Source organism: Eutrema salsugineum, unplaced genomic scaffold (genome assembly GCF_000478725.1).
Source record: "Eutrema salsugineum unplaced genomic scaffold, Eutsalg1_0 scaffold_3, whole genome shotgun sequence".
Lineage (NCBI taxonomy): Eukaryota > Viridiplantae > Streptophyta > Magnoliopsida > Brassicales > Brassicaceae > Eutrema > Eutrema salsugineum.
The window spans coordinates 1,505,870-1,533,787 of NW_006256756.1; the positions used below are offsets into that span (position 1 = coordinate 1,505,870).

The following is a 27,918-nucleotide window of genomic DNA, read 5'->3' on the forward strand; positions in this document are numbered from 1 at the left end:
ACTTCTTTAGCATTAAGTAAGGAGAGAAAAGTCAAACTCTTCCGTCAGTTATTAGTTATTATCTTCACTATTCACTCTCAATGTCTCAACGTTCACCTGTAAAATAACCTCTGAGAGAGAGACAGAGAGGGAGAGAGAGAGAGAGACAGAGCTCATAAACAGAGTTAAGAAGACCAAAAGAGAATCTCTAAAAAGCTTTAAAGTGATGATTGTACTTATTTAAAGTAAGGAGAGAAAAGTCAACCTCTCCCGTCAGTTATTATCTTCACTATTTACTCTCAATGTCTCAACCTTCACCTGTAAGATAACCTCTGAGAGGGAGACAGAGAGAGAGGGAGACAGAGCTCATAAACAGATTAATAGTACCAAAAGAGAATCTCTAAAAAGTAAAAAAAACAAAAGCCTAATGATCAAAGTCAATGCAACTGAGTCTAATACTGAAGCTTGTTCACATCCCAAGCCACTCTCATAACTCCAAACTTCGAATTCGCTTCCTCAAAATTCCTCCCAACATCATCAGACCCATAAGGGATGATCATTTTGCTCCAATCATATGCACTAAGCTCCACAACATCAACTACACAAACCCGTCTTGTCTCCAGGCTTAAACCGTACCATTCACCGTCAGTTCTCAACACCATTCCTATCCCGATCTTATCTCCTCTCTCGTTCATCAGAACCACTTGTTGCCCTCGCTTTAGCCCTTCTTCTGATGATGACGATGATCTCATCGGATTCTCTCCTGTTTTCGGGGTTCTTGATGCAGCTTGATCTGTGATTGGCGTTGATGGTTTCTGCTGCCAAGTGTTCTCATCTCCAGGACTCTCCGGAAAATCCCCTAAGCTATCACGAACAGGCCACCCTTGCTTGTTTGCTCGAGCTAGTTTCGCTTTTCGGTTATTCAGCCTGAGAAAAAAAAAAGGAACAAACCTTAGATTGAGAAATAGTGATTGTAAGACTCTCTTTTCACTGGACACAGAGAGAGAGAAAACAATCAAGCAAGTACCAGTTTTTCAGCTGCGAAGATGTAATAACCTCGGAACCCTGCAAAATCGAACAAGCTCAGACTTTGTAATAACCGGCTGGAAATTTACAAAGAGTAGAATTCTTGAACTCACATTTTGACTCAATTTATGAGCCCAATACTGTATCCAAGATGAATTTCGCTGCATATCAGGTTCATCAGCAAGCGCCTTCTCGATCATCACCATTTGATCATCATTCATAATACTACGCTTCCGTTTCTTCCTCAGTTTCTCAAACACAAGAAAATTTTCAGCTCTCTCATCTTCCTTCACCTCTCCCGATGCACTTCCTTTAAACCGCTTGCGCAAAAGCAACTCTCCATCGTCAAGCTGATCAACCAGACTCTTCCCTTTGTTAGAGCTTGTATCTGAACCACTGGTTTCAAGATTGCTCGCATCTGCGTCGCTCTCTTTCAACCCTTCACCTATTTCCATCTTCTTGTTCACGCCTTGCTTTGTCGCCACACCCTCCACTCGGACATCACAATTCTCTGAAGCTTCTTCATTGTTAAGATTCAGAGGCTCTGTTCTTTGCTGCTTACCAGATAAATTCCCTTCCGTACCTTGAATATCCTAGAACAAAACATAACATTTCTAAAGTTAGAAAAAAGGCCCCATCTTTCACAAATATATTAACAAATGAATCGACAAGAGTAAAACGTCGTTACAGTTACTTGTATCAGAGTAACTAAACAGATAATCATAAACAAAAGCACAACCATGTACAAAAGAGTAACAAGCTTTTCACCTTCACCTCAGCCTGACTTTCTTCAAACTCAGAACGAATTAGCGGTTCCAACTGGACGCAGAACACCCTGCAGCGATACCATCCAAAAATTATATATCAATGGGGATACAAAACAGTACAGCTCGAGAACTATAAAAATGTTCTTTAATACTGTCCTAGGTGGTTGAGAGGTGCTATCACCTGAAAAGCTGGAAATCTTCGCCATTAAGGACATTAGGGATCAAGGATTGTCCATGACGCAACAAAGAACCTACGAATACAAAATATCCATCACAATGAAAACACCAAAAACATGTGCAATACGTAAGAAAGAATAGATGTGTCGGGATAAAGTTACACACATATGTTTCTGAAAACGCCAGTGCCTCTCTGTGCCACCGGAGTATATGAAGGGCCTGGTAATAGATTAACCAATATGCTTGAAGGATCCTTTCGCAATCCACTCATAAAATTCTTAATGAAGCGGTTCCTATCCTCTTCTGCAGGTTCAACAGCAATTCACATAGTAAGAAACAAATGTATGCCATACAATATGATCCAGGATTATCATATTGGTAGCGGACGGGAGGAAAAATCACCTTTGCAGACGTTGGGAACGAAGCAGTGAGAGTTCGCAATAATTTTAATAAGTAGGGATGTTCTTTGATGTGCGTATGAAGACATGGTGAGGTTATTTTGAAAACTAAGCTTGAATTGAGGCACGACCAATTGACCAGAAGATGAAAATACACTAAGAGCCGCTCCAGCTGATGTAAACAGATCGTAATCTAGTGTGGCATCATCCTCCCTCGAAGAAATATCAGAAGAGCATAACATTGACAAGAAATCTCCATGAGAGAGACAACATACTGCGCTGAGAACCACAGGCTGTAGATAAGATTTAACATCCGTCACACATCAAGTCACAGAATTTGAGTACCGCAATTAGATATAACCCGAGAAATGAAAGTTCGAAGATTGTATCCTGGATAGAGAATCGTATGTGCTAAAAAAAGAAAATAAAGCAAGGGGCTTTTAAAGAGGCAGGGGAGTATTCAATACTTACCAAATGTTTGATGAAAAAATGTCGAAAATTTGAGTCATCCGTGAACACGTCAGCCAAGCGCATAGCGTTAAGTAGCACAAAGCCCATTGGATAGTCAGGTGAAGCACTAGCCTTGGAAGCTTTAGACAGGCCAAGTCTCAATAATTCAAGAACCTAGATTACAAAATATAGCATCACCAAATAGGTCAACACTAACTTCAGAAATATAACGTTCATGGAGAAAATTGAGGAACAGAAAAGTACAAAATGTCAACTTAACAACATATGACATTGGGGAAACTGTAGGTGGAGATGATATCACTAAACCAACATGAGTCTTTTTGCAGTGAGGCTTGATCTATGGCTACTTAGAAGTTATAAAGTAGTAAGATTTTCAATAAGTATGGAATCTCCGTAAGTAGCAGCGTCAAACCAGTGGTAAGCCTTTCAATTCAAGAAGGAAAAGCTCTTTATTTAGGACTACTAACCTCTCTGGCAATCGTTTTGGCTAAATGCTTATTTCCTGCACGTGCAACCTCATCAAGAAATGATACACCATCCGCCTCAAACACATGATGCAACTGCAGGAACACAAACCTTGGTGTGAGTGAGTTACAGACAGTAAATAGAGAAAGACAAGGCTAAATTACAGTAGACTTACAAGTGAAAGGACCTTTGCTTGCATTCTAGACATTGAAGCTCTTGTTACGGATTCTCCAACAAATTCAGGTGAGACAGTTAGTGATAGTATGGATTGAGCTAGCATAAGAACACCACCTTTTCCACATAGCTCCTGAAAAAAGGAATACCAGGAAACCTAATTATGAGATTCGTTCTCCACAATATTATCAATTCATTATAACGGTTAATGACAACTTGTAAGAATGTACACGAGACTTAGTTAATTTAAATTTGATGCATCTCAAGATCTAAGAGCCAAGCATTAGAGAAAACCTTGTTTTTAGCGAGACGGTCTCGAAACAGCTTGTGTTGGCATAGAGAATGAAGGAACTGCAAAGCAGCTTCAGCTTGTTGGCAGTGGATATTAACTGCCCCAAGAGTATCCACACCTAACTTTTGCGGTAGGTCAGTTCGCCGATACAGCAACTTCACTCTTAAAGATCTCACGACATTGTGAACCGCTCCAAAAGCACTATCGATAAATACATCAACCTAGATCAACAAATCCAAACGCATCAGAACACAATATCTCAAAGCATAAGCGTAGTTTTTAGTAATTTCCAATGATAAGGTCATACATTACGGTGGGCAAGCAAGACTTGAGCAAGATCTTGGTAGTTAGGAGAGATAAACCCATGCAACAGGTAAAGAGAAGAAGCCACCAATGTGGCATCTAGCAGTGAGTCATTATCTGAATTCCAGCTTTCCTGGACACAAACAACAGAGATGAGTCACAACTCAAACGAGAGAAACAAGAAGAGACACAAAGAGGATTTTTTGGAAAGAACCTTTCTATTTTTGCCAAGAAGTATTATTGTAAGGATCACCAGATCAATCATCTGTCCTGATAGTTTCACATCATCAAGCAAGACCTATCACAGTATGCAAGAAACAGAAACAGACATTTTTTTCTAAACGCTTTTACCACAAAGACATAAAGTCCAATTCTTTTGCTTCATAAACACATCAAGATGGAACCTGCTCAAGTTTAGGGTGACGAGAAGTTAAGTCGCACAACGTCTGCAACAGTCTGATCCCACACAGTAAATATTGGAGGAAACTGTCATCTCCATCAGAATGCATAACCACTGCCATTAGGTGCATAGGTAATATTCCTACCATTTTCTCTACATTAATCTGAAAGAGCTCAAAATCAGTAATTTTCAAAAAATGGAGACAACAATTTTGAAAAGGAAATGATGATATTGCACCTTTTTTGGTGGTTCCCCTTCTACTTCAGAGTTATAACAAATACAGAAATCTTCATTATCTTTAAGAAGCTTGTGAATCTCCAGAGAGCTTCTCCAATGCAAACCCTTCACAGCTGCTTTCAATTGTATAGGCTGCAACACACCAATCATGTTACTCATATGCAACAGTTACTGAAGCTAAATTTCCGGCGAGTATAAACAGCAAAGGAGCGATCAGGGACTCAAAATTTTGTGTCGCCGTGAATTCTAGCGTTAGATTATGGCAGAGAAGGAGATAAAGAATTCATGGGAGAGAAGAAAAGAGGATAATGGTATTTCAAGGTATAATGGTATAATGGTAAATATGTAGAGTTAGGGAGGTATATTTGTAGAAATATATATGACACTGAGTCTCTCTCTCTGCCATAAACACAGCAAGCTAATCAAATTATTTGGCCCCAGCCACAAATTCAAACCCTAACATTTTTCACCAAATGTGGAAACGTTGAAGACAATCACGTGAGAGAACACGTGACCCTTTTTTTCCTATCAAAGTCGGTATCAAAGCCCAACGCAGCTTTTCCGTTTTATCAAAGCCCAAAATACTATAAAATTTCACCCAACTTCTTAACTTTTGATCACTATTTTAAACACACACAAAAAGTAGAATAACAATAATATATTTTACTATACAAATTTAATTTATAAATTTTTGTAAACTATTAAAAACATATTTATAAATTACAAAAAGAAAAATAACATACGTATTGTTTCTAATTTTTGTTTGCTAAGTTAATACTTTTTAGTTATTTTTTTTGCTATATTAGAGTCATCAATCCAAAATAGCAAAACGAATAACATTATGTTTTATTTTATTAAAGTGTTCTTTGTTGCCATTTGTTTTTGAAACGGCCGACAATGAAACAAATAAAATAACTTTAAATACAAGAAAATTTAGTTTTTTTTTAACTAGAATATGAAACTTTAGTTTTACCAATTAATCAAGTAGAACTAGCAAATCATTTTCACAATAGCCGAACATTTAAAAGAAAAATACTTACTGGATCAGGATCAGCATGTGTTGTTGACGCATTCCCTTTGCAAAGTTTCGCATTCTACAACAAAAGCATAAAAAAACAAAAATTCGCAAGTAAGTTAAGAAAGATAAAGATCAAATCTTGACTCCAACCCAGAAAAATGAATAACACTATGCCTTATTTGTTGAAGGCATTTGATCTTGCCATATAAAATAACTGATAGTGTTTAAAAAAAATACTTACTGTTGTTGACGCACTCGCTTTACAAAGTTTTGCCTTCTACAGCAAAAACATAAGAAAAACAAAATTTGCAAGTAAGTTAAAAAATATTAAGATCAAATCTTGACTCCAAACCAGAAAAAATGAATAACACTATGCCTTATTTGTTGAAGGCATTTGATTTTACCCTATGAAATAACTGATGGTGTTTAAAAGAACATTTAAAATAAAATACTTACTGGATCAAGATCAGCATGTAATGTTGACGCGTTCGCTTTACAAAGTTTCGCCTTCTACAACAAAAGCATAAGAAAAACAAAAATTTGCAAGTAAGTTAAGAAAGATTAAGATCAAATCTTGACTCCAAACCAGAAAAAAATGAATAACATTATGCCTTATTTGTTGAAGGCATTTAATCTTGCCATATGAAATGACTGATGGTGTTTACGAGAACATTTAATAGAAAAATACTTACTGGATCAGGATCAGCATGTATTGTTGACGCGCTTGCTTTACAAAGTTTTGTCTTCTACAACAAAAGCATAAGAAAAACAAAAATTTGCAAGTATGTTACGAAAGATTAATATCAAATCTTGACTCTAAACCAGAAAAATGAATTACACTATGCCTTATTTGTTGAAGGCATTTGATCTTTCCATATGAAACAACTAATAGTGTTTAAAAGAACATTTAAAAAAAAAATATTTACTGGATCAAGATCAGGATGTATTGTTGACACGTTCGCTTTACAAAGCTTCGTCTTCTACAACAAAAGCATAAGAAAAACAAAAATTTGCAAGTTAAGAAAGATTAAGATCAAATCTTGACTCCAAACCAGAAAAATGTATAACACTATGCCTTATTTGTTGAAGGCATTTAGTCTTGCCATATGAAACGACTGATGGTGTTTAAGAGAACATTTAAAAGAAAAATACTTACTGGATCATGATCAGCATGTATTGTTGACGCGCTCGCTTTAAAAAGTTTCGCCTTCTTCAACAAAAGCATAAGAAAAACAAAAATTTGCAAGTAAGTTAAGAAAGATTAAGATCAAATCTTGACTCCAAACCAGGAAAATGAATAACACTATGCCTTATTTGTTGAAGGCATTTGATATTGCCATATGAAACAACTGATAGTGTTTAAAAGAACATTTAATAGAAAAATGCTTACTGGATCAGGATCAGCATGTATTGTTGACGCGCTTGCTTTACAAAGTTTTGTCTTCTACAACAAAAGCATAAGAAAAACAAAAATTTGCAAGTATGTTACGAAAGATTAATATCAAATCTTGACTCCAAACCAGAAAAATGAATAACACTATGCCTTATTTGTTGAAGGCATTTGATCTTTCCATATGAAACAACTAATAGTGTTTAAAAGAACATTTAAAAAAAAAATATTTACTGGATCAAGATCAGGATGTATTGTTGACACGTTCGCTTTACAAAGCTTCGTCTTCTACAACAAAAGCATAAGAAAAACAAAAATTTGCAAGTTAAGAAAGATTAAGATCAAATCTTGACTCCAAACCAGAAAAATGTATAACACTATGCCTTATTTGTTGAAGGCATTTAGTCTTGCCATATGAAACGACTGATGGTGTTTAAGAGAACATTTAAAAGAAAAATACTTACTGGATCATGATCAGCATGTATTGTTGACGCGCTCGCTTTACAAAGTTTCGCCTTCTACAACAAAAGCATAAGAAAAACAAAAATTTGCAAGTAAGTTAAGAAAGATTAAGATCAAATTTTGACTCCAAACCAGGAAAATGAATAATACTATGCCTTATTTGTTGAAGGCATTTGATATTGCCATATGAAACAACTGATAGTGTTTAAAAGAACATTTAAAAGAAAAATACTTACTGGATCAGGATTAGCATGTATTGTTAACACGCTCGCTTTACAAAGTTTCGTCTTCTACCACAAAAGCATAAGAAAAATAAAAATTTGCAAGTAAGTTAAAAAAAAAATTAAGATCAAATCTTGACCTCAAAGTAGAAAAATGAATAACACTATGCCTTATTTGTTGAATGCATTTCATTTTGCTATATGAAACAACTGATAGTGTTTAAAAGAACATTTAAAAGAAAAATACTTACTGGATCAGGATCAACATGTATTGTTGATGCGTTCGCTTTACAAAGTTTTGCCTTCTACAACAAAAACGTAAGAAAAACAAAAATTTGCAAGTTAAGAAAGATTAAGATCAAATCTTGACTCCAAACCAGAAAAATGAATAACACTATGCCTTATTTGTTGAAGGCATTTGATATTTCCATATGACTGATGGTGTTTAAAAGAACATTTAAAATAAAAATACTTACTAGATCAGGATCAGTATGTATTGTTGACGCGCTCGCTTTACAAAGTTTCGCCTTCTACAACAAAAATATAAGAAAAACAAAAATTTGCAAGTAAGTTAAGAAATATTAAAATCAAATCTTGATTCTAAACCAGAAAAATGAATCACACTATGCTTTATTTGTTGAAGACATTTTCTTGCCATATGATAGTGAAACTAACAAAGTACTTTGAATTCATAAAAATCTAATTTCACCAACTGATCAACTATAACTAATAAATTATTCTCACCACGGCTGAAATAAGAAATCATTATACATTTTCTTAAAATGTACTTACTCTGTGAGAAGATATTGCTGATGCTCTTGCTTTGGAAAGTCTCGTTTGTAAAAGGGCCTAAAAACAAAAGCATAAGAAACACAGATTTTCTAAATTAACAAAGATCAAATCTTGATTCCAACATTCAAATATTGCATGTTAATATTAAACAAGATAGCTCTGATTATAAACTCCAAACATGTAACTCTTTTTTATTTTCTTTTTTACATGAAACTCAATATCAAATTTGTAAAATTATGTAACTTCAAAAACACCATCCTTGTTGGTTGTTTGTCAAAGTGTTTCATATGTTATCACATTTACACACTTTTAAGTTTAGTTTTAAATACAAACTGCATTCTCAAATCATGAATGATATATATATATATATATTATTTTATTCTATTTTTATTATGGCTCACAAAATGAGTAGAATATATGGGGCGCTTCAAGCCTTCAACCACTTATTACCAATTATCTAAAATTTTAGATTTATAGTTATTTAGTGACGATGAACGCCTACGTCTTGAAGATCTATCTTTAATTAAGCTTCAGATTCATGTTATATACCTCATAATTAAAAACACCTAACCACCTAAATTTATATGATTGTCCACTTAAATAATATAAAGCATTTACACATAAATTTTACATCAAAATAAATAGGCACCTTCACATAACGTTTGATTTCTGAAAATTTTATGAAGAAAAAATGCTCATATTAAATTGATTTTTTACGTTAGTACTACAAAGAAATAATAAACACATCTTTTTGATTCTGTAATATATCAAAAACATATATTCCATAAAAATCTAATAAATTAAACTAGTTTTAATATAAAGGACAAGAAGGCGGATCTAATTTTCAAGATTTTTGTAACTCAGTTCTGGATTGACTCCCATTTGGGACGAATCCGATCTTTACTTAGTCAATAAATGCGATTTATCGTAAAAAATAGTAAAATTGACTCACCTTGAGCAAATCTCTTCGAGGCGGCTTCATCGTGTAACAAACAACAAAAACCCTAGCGGCGGAAGGATGAAAAAAATGTGTTATACCCATATATATATACATATATATATATACATATATATATATACATATATATACATATATATATATATAACAAAAAAGGTAACATTAGCTTTGTTACTAAAATTTTGGTTCCTATTTTCAAAGTAGAAAAGATACAAAAGGAAAAATAAATAAGTTTATGATAAATGTAACATATTTCTAAAAAATGTGATTCTCCTAAGTTATTAGCAAATAAAGCTAGTTGAAAATTTTCTTAAAAAATTGTTCACCAAAGATAATGTAAATATAATTGAATAATATTGATAATTTTATTTGAAGAATATAAAAATAAGATTTAATATATTGTGGATTTAAGTAGAAAAGCTATTTATCAGTTGTTGAAAATGTACATAACTATATCGTATTGAAGATGAAGTTAAAAAAACTATATCGTATTGAAATATAATTATCATAACTCAATTAATTTTAGATAGATGTGCATGTTGATAAAATATATCATGTTGATAACAATAATTTTTCTAGAGTTGGTTGCAAATTTACAATTTGAAGGTTTTTGTTTCAATATTTTCAAGATCGACTTTATAGTTGGGTTATACTAGGTGTTCGACAAATATTGTTCATTTTTTTTTCTTTGCAAAAAATGTTATTATTGTTGGATTTATCTAATTTAAATGAGAGCGATTTAACTAATCAATGACGAATACAACATCATGTTTTGATGACTTGTAACTGGTGCTTGCTAAAAGCATCCCTAGACAAGTGGTTTTTAAAGAGTATTTTAACAATAAAATATTAAAAAAATAAGGAGAAATTGCTAAAAATAGGCCACAATTTAATTCCAAATGCAAAAGTATACCCCAAATTCAACCTATTGCAAAAATAGGTCAGAGGGGTAGAGAAATTATCATTATCTCCTACATGAGTAAACAATAAAACGGATGTCTCAATTACGATTATAACCATTCGAAGTCTGCCAATACTAATGAAGTCTGCTCAGCAGACTAATAAAGAAGTCTACTATATTATTAAATCTTATTTTTAAATTTAAAAATTATATAAAAATAATGTAAACTGAAGTTTGTTTCTATAAATCAAATGTCAACAAGTATGATCTAGAAAAATTATAATTTAATAAATATGAATCATTTTTAACCATCTAGGATAAACATAAAAAGTGAAAAGTTTTAAACTAGAGCTGCAGACTTCTTTATCAGTCTGCTCAGCAGACTACGGATCGAAGTCTAGTCAAACCAGAATAATTAACCTAACCGGAATTTTTAACATAGTATATAAAGAAACTTACCAGTCGTTACCATAAATAAAAAAACCTAGATCACTGTAAAACGGCGCTGCACTCTGGTCTCTCTCGCCGCGACTCTCTCTCGCAGTAAGCCTTTCCCGGCGCTCCCCATCTCTTCTTTTCTGTTTCTGATGCATATGTTGTTTCATATATATCACTACATATATTGTTGCTGCAGATCTCAGCCAGCGTCTTCATCGTTCTTAGTTATCTCTCCAGATCTGTGAGTTATTCGCCATTACATTCTCTGTTTAGTCCGTATCTTATTGTTTACTGGTTTGTCCTTTAAAATTGTTCTTTTGTTCTTTTGTCCTTTTGCTTTACTGTTTTTTTAACAGATCTAAGTAAAAATACCTTTTTCACAGATTCCGTGAGCAAGTAAGTAAAAATATTTCGATTTTTTCTTTATTTCAAGATTTACCTTTTTTGTTATTTTGTTGTTTAGCGAGTAAGAAATATATTTTTGGAAAGCTTGTTTTTGTTGTTTTGTTTTTAGCTGCAAAGTTATTATGTGGTCGTATCTGTTTTAGTTTTTTGTTTGTTAACTTCCAAGTTTGTTTGCTTGATCTCTACAGAGTAATGCCGATAAGCTACACCAACAGCTCATCTTTCAAAGCAAGCTATGACAGCGGGTGTGCCAAAGCTGATGGAGACTTTGGGATACCTGAACGATGCTATTGCGGCCTTCGATGTAGATTGGAAGAGTCTACAGCTCCAGAGACGTTTGGCAGGAAGTTCTATAGTTGCCTTGATATATTAGGCGAATGTGTATAGTTTTAATGAGGTTTTTCTCAATATGTGTATAGTTTTAATGTTATTCATCGAGTATAACTGAAGTTTTCGTTTGTCATATGTGTAGGATAAACCGGGTCACATCTCCAAATGGTGGGTTCTAGCCATTGAAGAGCAGTTGACCATTCTTCAAATACGAATTGACAAGCAGAGCGAAAGCATGTTCCGTGACAACCGAACAGCCCTTCTGCAATCATATGAGAATCGGCTGTATGCATTGGAGGATCGCCTTGCTGCAACCGAGAAGACCATTAGCGAGATCGAGGAGTTCATAGGGTTCATTCAGAGTGAAATTGCTGGAGTGAAAGAAGCACTTGCTAATCGAGGTTCTGATATCCTACTTTGTGTTTTTTAGTTATTTTTGCAGTAATCTCTTGTGTTTTCATGCGTTGGGATGTAGAATACTAAACCAAGAGACTTGTGTAACCTTTAAGTAGACTAGTTGGGATAAAACATATGTATTTGACTTCTATGGTGATTAATGTTAGTGTTTACTGTTGCATATACATTGTTCGTATACTGGGGAATCTATGTGCACTTTGTGTATTGTGTACATATGCAGGCCGTGAGTTAAGGGTCTCTACATACAATCTCTAAAACTACTTTTCATATGATATTAATAAAAAACACATGCAGACTTCGTAGACAGACTTCTTAAACAGACTTAATATGCAGACTTCGTAGACAGACTTCTTAACCAGACTTAATATGCAGACTTCTTAAGCAGACTTAATATGCAGACTTAATACGTCGAATAAGCTAAACCAGACAGTTTTAAAATTATATTGCAAACCAGCTATAATTGGCTAAACCAATTACGTTTTAAATAACGAAATCGATAAACCACATTGAACTGGTACGACGGTTATTTAACTGGTACGACAGTTATTGAACTGGTACGACGGTTATTGAAATGGTACGACGGTTATTGAACCGGTACGACGGTTAAATAGGTTTCTACGGTCATATATAAGACTTTCTACGAACAATGTACGTCTGTTCATTTCCGCCGTTGGTCGTGGAAAGGTATTTGGCTGTACTAATTTCTTATAATTTGTAAATAAATATCTTAACGGGTTCCAAGTTCCTAGTCGTTTGGGTTTCTACATCGGTTTTTATAAAAATCAGACAACACCGAGTAGATATTTCCAAAATCGGACAAAAATCGAATACCCGTTTCCAAGTTTCTAGTTGCTGTGAATTAGAGATATCTGTACTTTTTTTTATTTATTAAACGGACTTGTATAGTGTTTAGGCGAACTATTTTGGAAGTATTATCTCGTAAAACGGAGTTCAAAACGGGTTGTGTTTTTTTAAAGAACTTTTTCGGCGGCTAGATTTTTGAAACTTTTTTAATTAGACTATTAGGTCTACAGACTTCAATTGCAGACTTAGTTGGCTGACTTCGTGTGCAGACTTCTTCGTAAGTCTTCATAAGTAGACTTCTTGAATATTGGACTTCGTTTTGCAGAGGTCAGAACAGCCAATGGAAAACCCAGAGTTCCCCCCGCGTCTCTTCTCGAAAGGCGATGAGCCGTCTCCGCTGAAAAGCATCGGTTACTATAGCGGTGAGACGAAGCTGATGACTGCACTCGAGGAAGCACTCACACAAGATGAGTGGGAAGAGATATTGAACTCTAGACTGGGAGTGTTCCTGAAGTTCAGTCAGTTGGATTTCGGCTGGGCATCTAGACTGGTGCATTACATTCTCGGCATGCAGCTAGTTTGCAAGAAAAAATTTGAGATTTGGAGCCTCGTAGGTCTAATCCCGATCCGCTTTTCTTTGAATGAGTTCGAACATATTACTGGCTTGAATTGCGAGTACGTCGACAACCTCGAGGATCCGGTGGTTGAGATAACTGATGAGATGAAAGATTTCTGGGAGCGATTGGGAGTCAATCAGGAGTTGGGCCCGAGCACTGAAGACTTGATAGAAGCTTGTAAGGAATGCGGGTCGTGGTCTTCCGAGGATCGTTTGAGGCTGGGATACCTTAGCATTTATACTAGTTACATTGAAGCATGAAAGCCATCTTCAGCTACTTGGGCTAGGTTGGCAAGGCTTGTGATGGATTTAGAAGCGTTTGAGAACTACCCTTGGGGAAGAGTGGCCTTCAAAAACCTGATGCGGTCGGTGAAGGAGAAAGAAATTTGGAAGTCGTCGTACACCATTGAGGGGTTTGTTCAAGTACTACAAGTCTGGGTTTACTTTGCTCTTCCCTGCTAAATTTGGTGAACCACTTCCAGGCGACCACAATGTACCGCTGATAGCTTTCAAGGGATCCAGGGGGAGGAAATTTATGAAAGAGAATATGCTCCGACAGGTAAGTAGTCTGAATTCACACTTGGTTGACTATTATATCGGCAGAATTATTTAGTAGACTTCTAGTGCAGACGTCTGTAGTATACATCAGACTAATTAGGCAGACTTCTTAGGAAGACTTCTTAGGAAGACTTCTTAGGGAGACTTTTTAGGAAGACTTCTTAGGAAGACTTCTTGGGAAGACTTCTTAGTTTTGATTTCCGCATTATACGTTATATAACTCTGTTTTGATTTCCATGTAGACACACATTAACAACTACGTTGTTAAGGAATTCTTCGACATGTTTCCGCGCTGGGAAATTGAAGACGATGATGAAGAAGACGAGAGGACTGACAACATCATCAAAGCGATGTATGGTCATTTTGGCCCTAAACAATGGACATGGGAAAGGAGTCATTGGCCTCCAACAGGTGTGACCAAGTATGTCAAGTCCGAAGGGTCTGTCGATCTGAAGAGGCGATCGGAATCAGTTGGTGATCAAGGAAGTCGGAAGCGGTTCTGCCCAGCCTCTGGTGAGGAAGATGAGTCAATGGTCACGATTCTGAAGGACTACATGGACGACTGCTTCAACAAGATGATGGATGGGTTGAGTAGTTGTGAATCTCAGATCAAACTACTCAACACAAAGTTGGGAACGGTGGAGCAGAAATTAGAGGTTGTGATCCTCCAAGCTGGGACCGGAGGTACAAAGGAGGATGTGGCTCAGACTGGGGAAGCAGACGCCGAGGGCGCAAAACCTGTTGGCGACGATCAAACAGACGCGGACGCCGATCATAATATCGGGGTTAGTCCAAAACCCGCTCCAAAGAAAAGAGGAAGGAAACCCCGGAAAAAATAAAATTCCATATTTATTTTCAAACTTCTCATCGAACCTTACCAATCTGTTTTAAAACTTTAAAACGTTGTCACCACTAAATATTTAATGTTTTTATTTGTACTCTTTAATGTTTGATGTTTGGTTTCGTTTCATTGATGTGTGTTTAAATCTTTATATTTGCAGAGTAATTTTATGTCTAAGCAAAATGAACAAACTGATGTCCCAAGTGAGAGCGTGAACGATGGTAAGCAGGGAACTCCAGAGCCAAGCGTCGTTATGGTTGATCCAGCAAAATGCGACATCGACTTCGATCAGGTCCAGAAAGATAAACACGAGAAAGGCAAGAAGGCGGCACAACTGGTTGCTCGTGCGAAGAGTGAACGTCTGCGAAAGTTGGCTCCTACACAACAAAGCCCTTTCAAACCCAACAACACAGCGAAGGAAATAATCCCAAACAAAAATGTCCGAGGGTGCGGATATGATCCGTTTGATATGAAACACATGAAGCAAAAGATCGGTGTGCTAACTGATTGTCTGAAAAAAGATCCGTAAGTCTTTGTTTTAGAGTTAGCATAAAGCAGACTTTCCATTGTAAGAGTAGTGGATGATATTGTAAAATGGTGTTGTTTTCAGGGCATATCCGAAGCGGGTAAAATGGTCATCCGTGGACTGGTACTTCATTCTAAGAGTTCCTAAACAATGGCTAGCAGACACTGTAAGTTACGCGAGTGTATATATGATATGAACACAACATATTACACTCTGCTTGAATAATTGTTTTCATTGAATATGCAGCACATGGAAGCTGGGATTAACCTACTCAGGCTGCGATTTACAAAGCATCCTGAGTGGTTTAGGTCGGACAGGATAACATTCCTCGACTCTTACTTTGCAACAATGTAGAGGTACAAGTACAAGGAGTTCGTAGACTCTCACGCCAACCCTGATGGTTCAGGCAAGCTCCTTCCAGCTGGCTCGTTCGAGTACTACACTGGCGCAGCCCCAACCTACTGCGTTAGTAACAAGACGTGGGGGTATGATGTGGATGACCTGTACTCGATGTTACACATCACTGATGATCACTGGGTGGCAATGTAGATTTCGATTCTGATGAAGCATATTGTCATTTGGGATAGCCATGCGAATACTCATGCATCGGATATTCAGATTGAGGCTGCTGTGACTCCTATTACCGTCTTGGTTCCCTACATACTCCGTGAGTGTGCACCTGCTGAAGACCGTATCAATCTGACTTATGATCCATTCACGTGGGAGCGAATCAAGGGGCATTTGATCTCATAAAACAAACAAAGCGGTGACTGTGGCGTTTACTGCTTGAAGTACCTTGAATGCCATGCTCTAGGGATGCCATTTCCGAAGACCTTGTGCGATGCAAACATTAAAAACATCCGAGACAAGCTAGCAGCTGAGATATTTGACGAGACAAGAGTAACCGGCACAGAGAAGTATGAGTATCCATGGCTGGACGTATACGAAGGTAAGTGATATGTCCAACTATGTATATTCTGTAATGAAAGAGAAAGGACTCTCGTTGGGTGTGGTATGGTTGGAAGTTTTTGGTTAACCTGCCAGAATTGTTGTTCTCTTATTTAACTGTAATGTTCCTAACTAATTTCGGTTTGTTTAGTAATATTTAGAACAATGGTGTGGTAGTATGTTTTGGAGGCTAAACGCTTGTAATAGACTAGTGTGGCTTTTGTGATAATTCACGTACTCTAAGGTTTACCCTAATCATAGCTTATTATATCGCATAGTTTATGACAATAATTAAGAATGATCGTACATAGACATTAAACAGACATATTTCAGTAGTGTTTCCCTTACCTGGTGAAGCAGACTTCTTGTGCAGACTACGGTAGAAGACTTCTAGTAGTAGTCTTCAGTGTAAGTCTGCTATTATAGTTTTATGGTTTTATCTTGACTTCAACGTCTGCAAAAAAAAAAAACAGAGGAAATTAACTTCGACCCTAAACCCTTAAAGTATGAGGTAACATAACACTTACACAATCCGGTCTAGTATGTCCTGGTTGGTGACATTTCAAACAACTGTACTGCTTGTGGATCTTACGGGGTTTCTTTTGCTTATGCCTCAAAATTTCCAGCCAAGTTTGCCATCTTGACTTCCTCTACCTGCCTTTTTTACGTCGGACCTCCTGAGGTAGACATTGTGTTGTTTCATCGGTTTTCATTGCAATGCTTGGAGGATATATATTATGCGAGTACGCTGCATACAAGTAATCTTTGGAGTATGTCGGGCATACAAGAGTGGCCATATGCATATGCATTGCATCTGAAACGGCTATAACATGAGAGAAAGATATTTTCTCAATATCATACACGCCACACCCACACTTTCGAAGTTCCAAATCAACGACACAGTTATGTGATCCTCCTTTCACATTGAATCGCCAACCATCTATGCCTTCAACCGTCAACTTATCAGCATAATGTGAACGAATTGCCAACAAATATTCAACTCCTCGAGTATGGTTGGTTGGAAGACTCAAAGCATCTTCCCGCCTTTTACAAAACCACTTTGTTAGCTTCGCCCGTAAGTACTCCAACAGGAATACTATGGGAAATCCCCGTGCCCGTTTGAGAGCAGAGTTGATAGACTCTGCGATGTTGCTCGTCTTTATATTGTATCTATCACCTGGAAAGTGAACTCTTGACCACAACTGAATGCCAGCCTCCTCCAGGTACGTTGCAAGGTCAGGTTTTATATGCCTTATCTCGTCCATATAACGGTTAAAATCATGTACCGTATATGCATATGCAACACGTTTGACTAAGTACATAAGATGTTTCCCCTTAAACTTAGTGACAATATTGTGTTGCAGATGATAATAGCATATACCGCGTGTTACCCATGGTAATACAGTCTCACATGCATTCTTAATGGAATGATGCTGGTCTGAAACTATCACCAATGGATACTCGTCTGTAAAACACTCCCGCAATTTTCTAAAAAACCAATCCCATGCGTGATCATTCTCAGAGTCCACTATTCCAAAAGCTAGTGGAAATATCTGGAAGTTACCATCTTGTGCTGTGGCCACTAGCAGAGTCCCTTCATACTTTCCAGTCAGATGACACCCATCGACAACAATGACCCGTCTGAGATATTGAAAACCAGCTATGGAGGCTCTGAAGGCTAAGAATAGGTACTTGAACCTATTCTGACTGTCGCGTTCAAGGGCAGTTATAGTACCCGGATTTGCTTCAACGATCAGACGCAATTAAGAAGGCACTCGGCTATATCCATCCTCAGGGCTTCCCCTCACACATTCTTGTGCATACATCAAAGCTCTATACGAAGTTGTGTAGTCTATTTTCAATTGAAACATCGTCTGCGTTGAATCTTTGATGTGTTCTGCAGTAATCCCATCAATTATTCCCACACGCTCTATAAATAACTTTCCAATGTATCTTGGAGTCGTATGCTTTCGGTGAGCCAACCGATCTGAAACTGAACAGGTATGAGTTTTGACATATTTAGTGACCCAAAACGTCTTTGCTTCGTTCTTTACAGCTGCTCTAACTCTCCATTGACATCCTTTAATAGCACATTTAGCAACAAACAGACGTGTCGATGACTTATCAACTCTGAATGCAAACTTCAACATAACAGCCATCAACCTGATCTCAGAAATCAGGTCGTCTTTTGTAGCAAAACTTCCATTTACTTTTATTTTGCCAACCCAATTTCTTTCATATCCTCTTTGAGGAGCCTTCACCGGTTCTTCAATCCACTCACCCTCACCCTCTGAATCAGAATTTGAATCCTCATCCTTCACTTTCCCATATTGGCTGTAGTCCTGATCCTCAGAGTCCTGACCCTCAGGGTCAGTACTGTCTTCCTCCTTTACTGAATCGTTTTTGATGTCCTCGTTTATCTCATCATCATCATACTCATCGACATTTTCATCTTCACCTTCCTCAGTATTTTGATTCCCACCTTCAACAGAACACCCATCAGCAGCATCAACACCACCAGTACGTCCATCATTGTCCTTGCAACTAGATACACAAAGACGTATAGCATGCGTCTTACTCAGCCCAATCAAGTTCTGTACTTGTCTATCATTAGTAATATGCATAGGAGGGGTATCCGGAGCCATGTTTGCTAACATTGAATCTGGCAATGCATAAGTGATAGACACGCTGTCCGTATTTCCATCCAGCATGTAATCATCTAGAGCCATAGCTACGAGTTCTCCATGTGTACAACCATCATTCAAGAAGAACAACCTCCCTCCTTTGCGATTATCCACCTCAAAATGCCACGACTGAGCACTCATAACCCATTCTCCAAATACAACAGGCAACTGAGCCGCCATCTGCAAAAAAGGTAAACCACACAAGATAAACCGTGTTTTCCAAGTAACATAGAGCAGATTTTTAAAGAAGTCTGCTATAATCGGCTAAACGTCTAAACATTCAAGAAAATTCATCACTTTCTAATTATAACACATATCAATGTGAAACTCACGTATATGGAACCAAGAAAGGCAGATCAACATGTCCAAACAATATATTTATTTTAGCATATACCATTAATTCGAAAACGAATTTTTTGCTAAAATAATTAGGCAGACTTCAAGTGTTGTCTGCTGTGTTATTCTCCTTCGACAGGCAGACTTCAGTGGCAGACTTCTTATGAAGTCTGCTAATATGTGCCAATTACCGTTCAAATCTACAAAAATTATAACTATTAATGTATAACACATAAGCATACAAAATTAATACAGGTAAAGGAAATATACCTTCTAAACAAGAATAAAAATTAAAAAAAAAAATTCATCACACAAAAGTTTAAAAAAAGTACTTTTTAAAAATGAAAAAAATGCAGACTTCCAGCAAAACTCCACCCGGTTGCTTTCACGAAGAAGTCTGCCAAAAAGGCAGGGTTACTTTTGCAATTGACCAAATGTTTGACTTTCGTAGTAGACTTCTATATAAAGTCTGTATAAGAAAAAGGTTATTTCTGCAATTGACCAAACGTTTGACTTTTACAGCAGACTTCTTTTGAAGTCTGCTGTACGAGGCAAGAAGTCTTCTGTTAATGTGAAGTCGGCTGACGAAGTCTACACTACCAACGATGTCTGCTGCAGGTTATTTCTGCAATTGACCAAAGTTTGACTTTCGTAGCAGACTTCTAAATTAAATTTTTTAGAAGTCTGCCGAGAGGTTATTTTTGCATTTGACCAATTCTGAATTAAATTAATAGCAGACTTCTAAAGAAGTCTGCTATAAATTAAATTCGTAGCTGACTTCTTTAGAAGTCTGCTCGAACAGTCAAAGGTGGTCAACATCTTGGTCAAATGCAAAAATAACCTTTCAGGTCAAACTTATCTTTTTCAGACATCTCCACGAAGTCTGCAGAAAAGGTCAAAGTATAATATTTTCCGGTTAAATGCAAAACTATTCTCGCTTTTCGACAGCCTGAAATAGAAGTCTAAACGTTGTTTTTTTGTATTCAAATGAAAATTCGCAGACTTACAAAGAAGTCTACTTTCAAAAAAATACCAAAAGGTCAATTGCAAATCTAACCTTTTACGTTGACTAACAGACTGTAAAAGAAGTATACTTTCGCGAAACATAGCCCAATGTTAAAGAAAAGATTTAGATGTTTACCTCTTTCCAATTTGAACTCGATTAACTTTGACAGAAGTTCAGAATTTTTGAGATGCACGGAAAGGAAACCAGCCCAGAACTCGGTTATCCAAGAATCTCACAAAATATATGATTTGCGAATTCAAACATATCAATGTCGATTAAGAAAGAGATTTTTAGATGAAATCAGATAGAAATTTGAAGATAGAATGAAGTTTGAGCGGCCAAATAAGCATTTAGAGCTTCAAGTGCAGATGGGCAAGCATTAAGAGCTTCCATTTTGGTTGGTAATGGTAGTTGGCGAAATTGAAGATGATGGCATTTTCGTGAATACTTCAAATAGCTTCGGATGGGTATGTCTTTTTCGAATTACCTAAAAAATTTGATAATTATAAATATAATGGCATTTATGTTATTATATGTGGCTTTAGGGAGAAAGTGAGGAGAAATTGGCTAATATTGAAGAGGGAGAAAAAAGAGGTTAGATTTGCATTTGATTTCAATTTTGAGGTCATATGTGCAAGAAGCCCAAAAAAATAGAAGTTAGAAAGATGTGAGAACCAGTTTTTTTTTCCTCTGACTATTTTTTGTTTAAACAAAAATAAAATACAAGTTTATGATACATATTTGAAATATATAAGCCGGCAGAAAAGGAAGATATCTCCAGAGACAAAGACTCAATCAAGGGAAATAAAGCCCCATAAAAAAAAGAAATTTATGAAAGGAGTAAAATCTATGGAAACAATACAACAGAACTAAAAATTAAAATTCCAAAGAACTAAAGCTGAAACTCCAAATAAAAATTGTCTCGAGATCGAATACCAAACCTGTAGACGCCAGAGTTGCATCAAAGAACTAGAGCCTTGAGAAGAACGTTCTTGGAACCAACAACAACCACTGAGCGCCACATAAACAGGAGGAAGCACAAAAACAAGTTTCAAATAGATAACACCAGCAGAAACGAAAGTAGGACCAAAAATTAACAGAGAAGATAAAACCATCACGCCACTCCAAAAGGCCAACAAACTTAAGCTGACCGAGTCTCAAGGAGATAAACCTTAAACTGCGATTGGGGATATGCCAGAGAAGACTAACAACTATACACACAGTAATTCGCGAACAAGCCATATCCATCTACTGATATATAACAAACGCCATTCCGCGAGAGGTGAGCTAGTAAATGCCTCTACAACGAGTAACCATCCAAAAGACGAACCCCAAGAACGAACCTCATAACAATGCAAACCATAGCACAAAAGAGAGGGCAAAACATGGGTAAGAATTGAAGAACTTGGAGCCAAGCCAGCAGCCCAAACCAGAGAAGTAAAGGCAAAACAGATCTACACCTGGCATCGATTGCAATAGACCACACCGTCGTTCATCAAAGAACTGGCAACACCGAGAATGAAAGAACCAAAGATCTCTAAACCATATCTAATAACACCCCATGAACCAGACAAAAACTACTCAGACATCTTTACAATAAAAAGGAAGATGAAAAACAAAATCCAATAATCAAATCTAGATCCAAAAATCTAAATCTAGAAATTAAGATCCATCTTCAAAAATCTCTCTCGACAAAGGAAAATAGAAGAAGAAGAAGAAAAACCAAAGGAATCTACTGGTAACACCATTGGAAGGATAGTGGCCACCGGAGCAACAAATCGGCGTAGACGACACCAAGTACAAACGCATGAAACTAGAGAGAAAATTTCTCGAGGAGAGAAAAATAGCAACAAAAAGGCTCTCATATGAGAATTTTAAGATACCTATATAAGAACTTCATTTGACATATGTCTTTTTGTGATTAGTTAATTTTCTTGTTTTAGACGAAATTTTATTATAGAAATAAATTATAATAAAATATTGATAATTTTTTGATTAGATATCAAATGGAGTTCTAAAGCAATGGAGATGCTCTACTGATACATTCTTACTTCTTAGAGCATCTTCATCACAGAAATTTTGCATGAAGTTTTTTATAATTTTTTAATAATAAATTTAATAAGAGGAGAGAGAGGAAAGAGAGTCTCCGCAAAAAAAAAAATCTTAAAAAGTGGAGAGTCAAGAGAGGACAGTAGGAGAGAGAATGTGAGACAACTTACAACAACCAATTACAAGCTGACACATGTCTTAATATTCGCTTAAAGATCGATCTTTATTTTAGAATTCTAAGACTATCATTATCCCTAAAACTCTAAATAGATTTCTTAAAAATTTTTAATTATTAATTATAGGTTAATAATCCATTTTAAGAAACTAAATATTTTTAATGGTGTATTGGTAGAATAGAACCTCGGCATCTTCCTGTATTAAAAAGTGGAACAGTGATGAACTTACAATAGATGCTCTTCCGGTTAAGAAATGATGAACAGTAATGATGCATCGTTCCAGCGACGCTGAAGAAGTAGATGAATATAGCACCTGATAACCAAAGCCGACGGTCATGGAGAAGAGTTTCTCCTTTAAGAATCCGTTTGATGATGAACGGGGAAGAGACAACGATCAACACCACGATGACAATGATCTTCGCCTTGAAAGAAGCGGTGGTCGTTTAATTGGACCGACAGTGAGCTTTGTTTGCTGCTCGACGAACTCAGCCACAGATTCTGCTAAACGAGAGTAATCCGACTGGTCCATTTGACCGGATTCGTCACGCAGGTTCGATGCAAAGGACAAACGAGACGGATGTGATGAAGAGCGTTGATGCCGAAGAGCTGGAACGACAATTGAGACTTCGAAAACTCGATCTCGCAGAAGAAAAGCTTGGTTCCTTGGGATCCATTGTTGTTGGCGAGGATGGCAGCGGAGACGATGCCGAACTCGCGACGGAGCTCCTGAAGACGAAGCTTGCTTTTGCTGTGTAGCTGAGTGGCGTCAAAGAAAACGAAGCTCGCTTTTGCTGGATATTCCATGGTCATCGAGATGGATTACGCCTGATTCGGCGGCTGAGGCTTAATAAAACAGGTCAGACAAATTTTCTTAGGCAAAAATTTTCCAGGGTAGATGAATGGTCGACGAAACAGCCGATGCAGAGAAAAAAAATTGCCCACTTTTTTTTGTCCAATCCGCTTATGACAGCTGTCCAATAAGAACTGATTCTTAAGGCTCGAAATAAGAACCGTTTTTTTTTTAAAAAAAATTGGGCCTAAAAACATTTTTAAAATAAAAAAGCCTTAGAAACCCCTATAAGAGCTCCCAATAATGATGCTCTAAGCAATGGTTTTTAAGGATTTTTAAGTTTTTTGATTTATTTTAAATGTCTTTTTATTACTAAGAACCCCATTCAATATTAGGGATGGAGATGGTCTTACAGCATTTACAAGAGACACTGTATTTTTAAGGTATAAGAAACCTTATATTTGAGGTTTGAGGGTGATGCTTTTCAATATAAGCCTTAAAATGATACCTTAAAAATATTATACTTTGCACTTTAGTCCTTAGTATTGCTAATAATAAATTCAGATCATAAAATTTTGATAAATAACTATAAAAATACATATTAAAAATATTATAGACAATATTAATTAATACAACTTTAATATAATATTATATATAAATAATAATAAAATATTGCTTATTTTCGTGTGTTATTTTAGTTTGTATGAAATTTGCTTAATGTAATATTGTTGTTATGTATTTTATTTTAATGTTATTTATTCTTTTACTATTTATCATTATTATTTCTATTTTAAATTATTTTTTAAAAAAATTATATGTATATATAATTTATTTATAAAGATATATATAAAAGATTAATAAGATATTAAATTATGAGAGTTAAAATAATAAACACAAAAGCTATTATGATTAATTTTAAAACATATAACTGAAAGGACTGAAATGTAAATAAAAAAATGACACCTCAAATTTGAGGTGTTGAACAGTTGAACCTTAAATATAAAGTGTCAGTGTTCAACATCTCAAAATTTGAGATTTTAAGGTGTCTCTTGGATACATAAAACCTTATATTTGAAATTATAAGGTGTCTTTTGGAGATGCTCTTAGGAAGAACAATATGCATGAAAAACGCACTGTTCGACGAGAAAGAAGATAAAGTTGTTAACTATTAATATGACAGTGAAGATTTTCTAGAAAAAGAAAGAAAGATGAGTTCTAGGCTTAACTCAAGATGATGATATGTCTAAATATATATAGTGAAAATTCCTTAAACTAGCCTTTAAGGTTGATGAAATGACAAATCTAGCCTAACATATGGATCAGCTTACTAGACTAACCTTATAAAGTTGGTTTAAGTCATTTTTATCCAATTATTCAAAATTATTACGAAAATGCCATTCTGGTTAATAAAAATATATTTTATCTAGCTGTTCAAAATTATTACGAAAATGCCATTCTGGTTAGTAAAAATTAAAAAATGATATTTTTATCCACCTGTTCAAACTTATTACGAAAATACCATTATGGTTATTAAAAATTAAAAAAAATTGATTTTTTATCCAGCTGTTCAAAATTATTACAAAAATGCAATTCTGATTAATAAAAATTAAAAAATTGATTTTTTTTTATTATTTCTACAAAAAAACGAGTACAAGTATATTTCTACAGAAAAAAAAATAAAAATCTGATTATTAAAAAAAACCCTAATTTGGTTCTTGTCGCCATTGTAGAATAAGAAGAAGAAGAAGAAGACTGCGCCGAAGATTGGTTCTTGTCACCGGCGTCTCTGCGGCACGAAGATACGGTCCCATCAGCTCTGAATCTTCCACCGTCGCAGCTTCCTCGCTTTCCATGTAGAGCTTCTTGATAAGCAAACATAGTGATTTCTCCTCTGGTTCGAAAGATTCCGGTTAGCAGCTTCCCTCTTTTCGCAGCTTTCCTCTTTTTGGAGCTTTCTCCTTCCTTCTCCCTTTTTATCTCTTCACAGCTTCCCTCTTTTTCGCAGATCCACACAGATCTTGGTGTTGGAGATCTCAGAAATATTTGGCATGACTCTTTAGCAGCATTCTCGCCGCGTCGAGCACAACCACAGTGGACAGACGTTGTTTCGATGGAATAGTGGTGTTGTGGAGGTTGTCGGCGGCGTAAATTTTTCTGTAAAAACCGTATCCCTAATTTTTTTCAGGTACGTTTGGTAGATATATTTAGAAATCGATATTGTAAAGTTCATAATATGTGATGGTAAATTTATTTGAAAAATGATACGTAGTTTGGTAGATTATTAGTTATTTGAAGGTAGATATATTTAGAAAACGAAATATGGTTTGGTAGATTTATTAGTTATTTGATGGTAAAATTATTTTAAAAAACGATATCATTTGGTAGATTTATTAGTCATCTAATGATAGACTTATTTGTAAAACGATGTGGTTTGTTAGATTTATTAGTCATTTAATGATAACTTATTTGAAAAATGATTTGTGTTTGGTAGATTTATTAGTTATTTATGGTAGATTTATCAGTCGTATATATTTGAATTTTATATACGAATGACAGTATTTGTTTATTTTTTTCTGACAGATTATGGGCTTTGCCATGGTGAACAAATCTTTGATGGGATATCCAGCATCGATCCGACATGTTTTACTATGAATTGTAGATTTGCATTTGGTAGATTTGTTTTGAAATAATGGTAGATTTATTATTAAATTGATGGTATATCTATATTTTGAATTTGTAAAAATGATAATTAGATTTTAAATGATAATATTGTTGTTTTCAAATTATATTTGTCGTAAAACATTGACCCAGACATTTTCACATTTTTATCATATTTGCTAGTAATGTTATTATTCAATTTAATTTATTTCTTTACTATCACTATGATGTATATCATAACTGAATAAAATTTTAATCAAAACACATGACTAAAATCATTTGACATTGTGATGTTGTAAGAGTTTAAGTAAATAGAGTTAAATGTAACAAATATTCAAAAATAAAGATAAAAAATTCATAAGTTAAGAGATGGTTATTACAGATATGACATATATGTTCAAAGTTAATATGAAAAGCAAAGTTATCTTAGAGAAAACATATATCATAGAAAAAATATTCATGTTAGAAATTTTTGACCATTGATTATGGCATCTATATCGTAAAGACCAATAATCATCTGTGATCGAATCACAGTTAACCGACATAATCTTAGCAAACTCATGCAAAGAAAACGTCAATGGTAACAAAACCAACTCAAATATAACCATGGAACAAGTCTACCATATGTACGAAACCTATTTAACATACGACACTTCAAAACAAGTCTACCACACTTCTGTTTTTTTCGTAGATAGGACAATACTTTTACGACAAAAAAGTAATTTCAATCCATAAAGTCAAATGTCTGCCAAACATTAACAACTAAGTCTACCTCAAGCATAAAAAATAACTCTACCATATAAACAAGTTTACCATAAGCACCTCATATGTCTACCAAATCGAGGTTATCTTTGTAAATACCAAACTTAATTAATCTACCACATGATTATTATAAGAAGTCTACCATACGTACGATAACTCTACCAGATTACATAAACTCTACCAAACAAACAAACATATCTACCAACATTCTGTAAGTCTACCTCATGTAACAAATAATCTACCACTCACTGGAAAGAATTTTACTTGAATTTAAATCTACCACAAAACAAATATATTTCACAAAACAAATAAATCTACCAACATTCTGTAAGTCTACCTCATGTAATAAATAATCTACCACTCACCGAAATGAATTTTACTTCAATTTAAATCTACCATAAAACAAACATATCTACCACAAAAGCGAAAAATCTACCAACAAGATATAACTCTACCATAAAACAGATATATCTACCATCACGTATTGACACCTTTTTTTACATAAATCTACATAAATCTACTGCCAAATGACATAAGTCTACCAACTCAGAAAATAAATCTACCTCATTGTCAATAAATCTACCGAGAAAGTCAACTATGCAAGAAAGTCAACGCTTTCTTTAACAAGTCTACCAACACGTTTGACAAGTCTGCCATTCATAACAACAAATCTACCAAAACATAATAAATCTACCTCTCATCGTCAAAACTCTACCAAGATAAGTCTACCAACATTTGTAAACTCTACCAACTCTCGAATAAATCTACCATCGACCTAATACTCTACCGACAAAATTTTTGCGTTGACCAAAATTTGATAAGTCTACCGTCAAAGCCTGATAGACTTATCAAATTTTTAGCGCTATAATCTGTCTACGTGGCATTAAAAAAGTAATGGCATTTTCGTAATTATGTTTTTTTCAACAAAGACGAAAATGACGTTTTAGGTATGCTAGGTTAGTTTTGTAAAAAAAATAAAAGTGCGCCAAACAAATGATATAAATATTTTCTAAGGTTAGTGTAGTAATCCTCCCATATATATAGTTCATGATATATCTCTTAGTTTAGTGGTTGACTTTAAAAGAAAAAACAAGTGGTGTTTTGAGGAAGGGTCGAAAGATTATGAGAGACAAATGCGATGGA

The 27,918-nt window shown here is 35.4% G+C and overlaps 3 protein-coding genes and 1 pseudogene across 3 annotated transcripts; 1 reads left to right on the plus strand and 3 right to left on the minus strand.

Annotated features, from left to right (window-relative positions):
- Nucleotides 1-209: 209 nt before the first annotated feature.
- LOC18015296 (nodulin homeobox) lies at nucleotides 210-5,111 on the minus strand. The gene is made up of 15 exons (XM_006396472.2): nucleotides 4,690-5,111; nucleotides 4,457-4,615; nucleotides 4,267-4,350; nucleotides 4,057-4,185; nucleotides 3,752-3,970; nucleotides 3,459-3,590; nucleotides 3,286-3,378; nucleotides 2,819-2,971; nucleotides 2,352-2,640; nucleotides 2,115-2,252; nucleotides 1,954-2,023; nucleotides 1,774-1,840; nucleotides 1,119-1,598; nucleotides 1,007-1,044; nucleotides 210-906 (listed from the first exon to the last, which is right to left on the minus strand). Exons 1-15 carry the CDS (start codon nucleotides 4,846-4,848, stop codon nucleotides 432-434), a joined length of 2,685 nt encoding a protein of 894 aa, XP_006396535.1. The 5' UTR covers nucleotides 4,849-5,111; the 3' UTR covers nucleotides 210-431.
- Nucleotides 5,112-11,466: 6,355 nt separating this feature from the next.
- Nucleotides 11,467-16,119, plus strand: LOC112085135. Its single transcript, XM_024154160.1, has 10 exons — nucleotides 11,467-11,655; nucleotides 11,747-12,005; nucleotides 12,242-12,255; nucleotides 13,151-13,619; nucleotides 13,716-13,864; nucleotides 14,242-14,784; nucleotides 15,001-15,365; nucleotides 15,451-15,532; nucleotides 15,721-15,869; nucleotides 15,954-16,119. The coding sequence occupies exons 1-10, from the start codon at nucleotides 11,467-11,469 to the stop codon at nucleotides 16,117-16,119; spliced, it is 2,385 nt and encodes a 794-aa protein (XP_024009928.1).
- An 845-nt stretch (nucleotides 16,120-16,964) lies between these two features.
- On the minus strand, nucleotides 16,965-17,579 carry LOC112085136. Its single transcript, XM_024154161.1, has one exon. The coding sequence runs from the start codon at nucleotides 17,577-17,579 to the stop codon at nucleotides 16,965-16,967; it is 615 nt and encodes a 204-aa protein (XP_024009929.1).
- Nucleotides 17,580-22,723: 5,144 nt separating this feature from the next.
- LOC112085137 lies at nucleotides 22,724-27,546 on the minus strand (annotated as a pseudogene).
- Nucleotides 27,547-27,918: the final 372 nt, after the last annotated feature.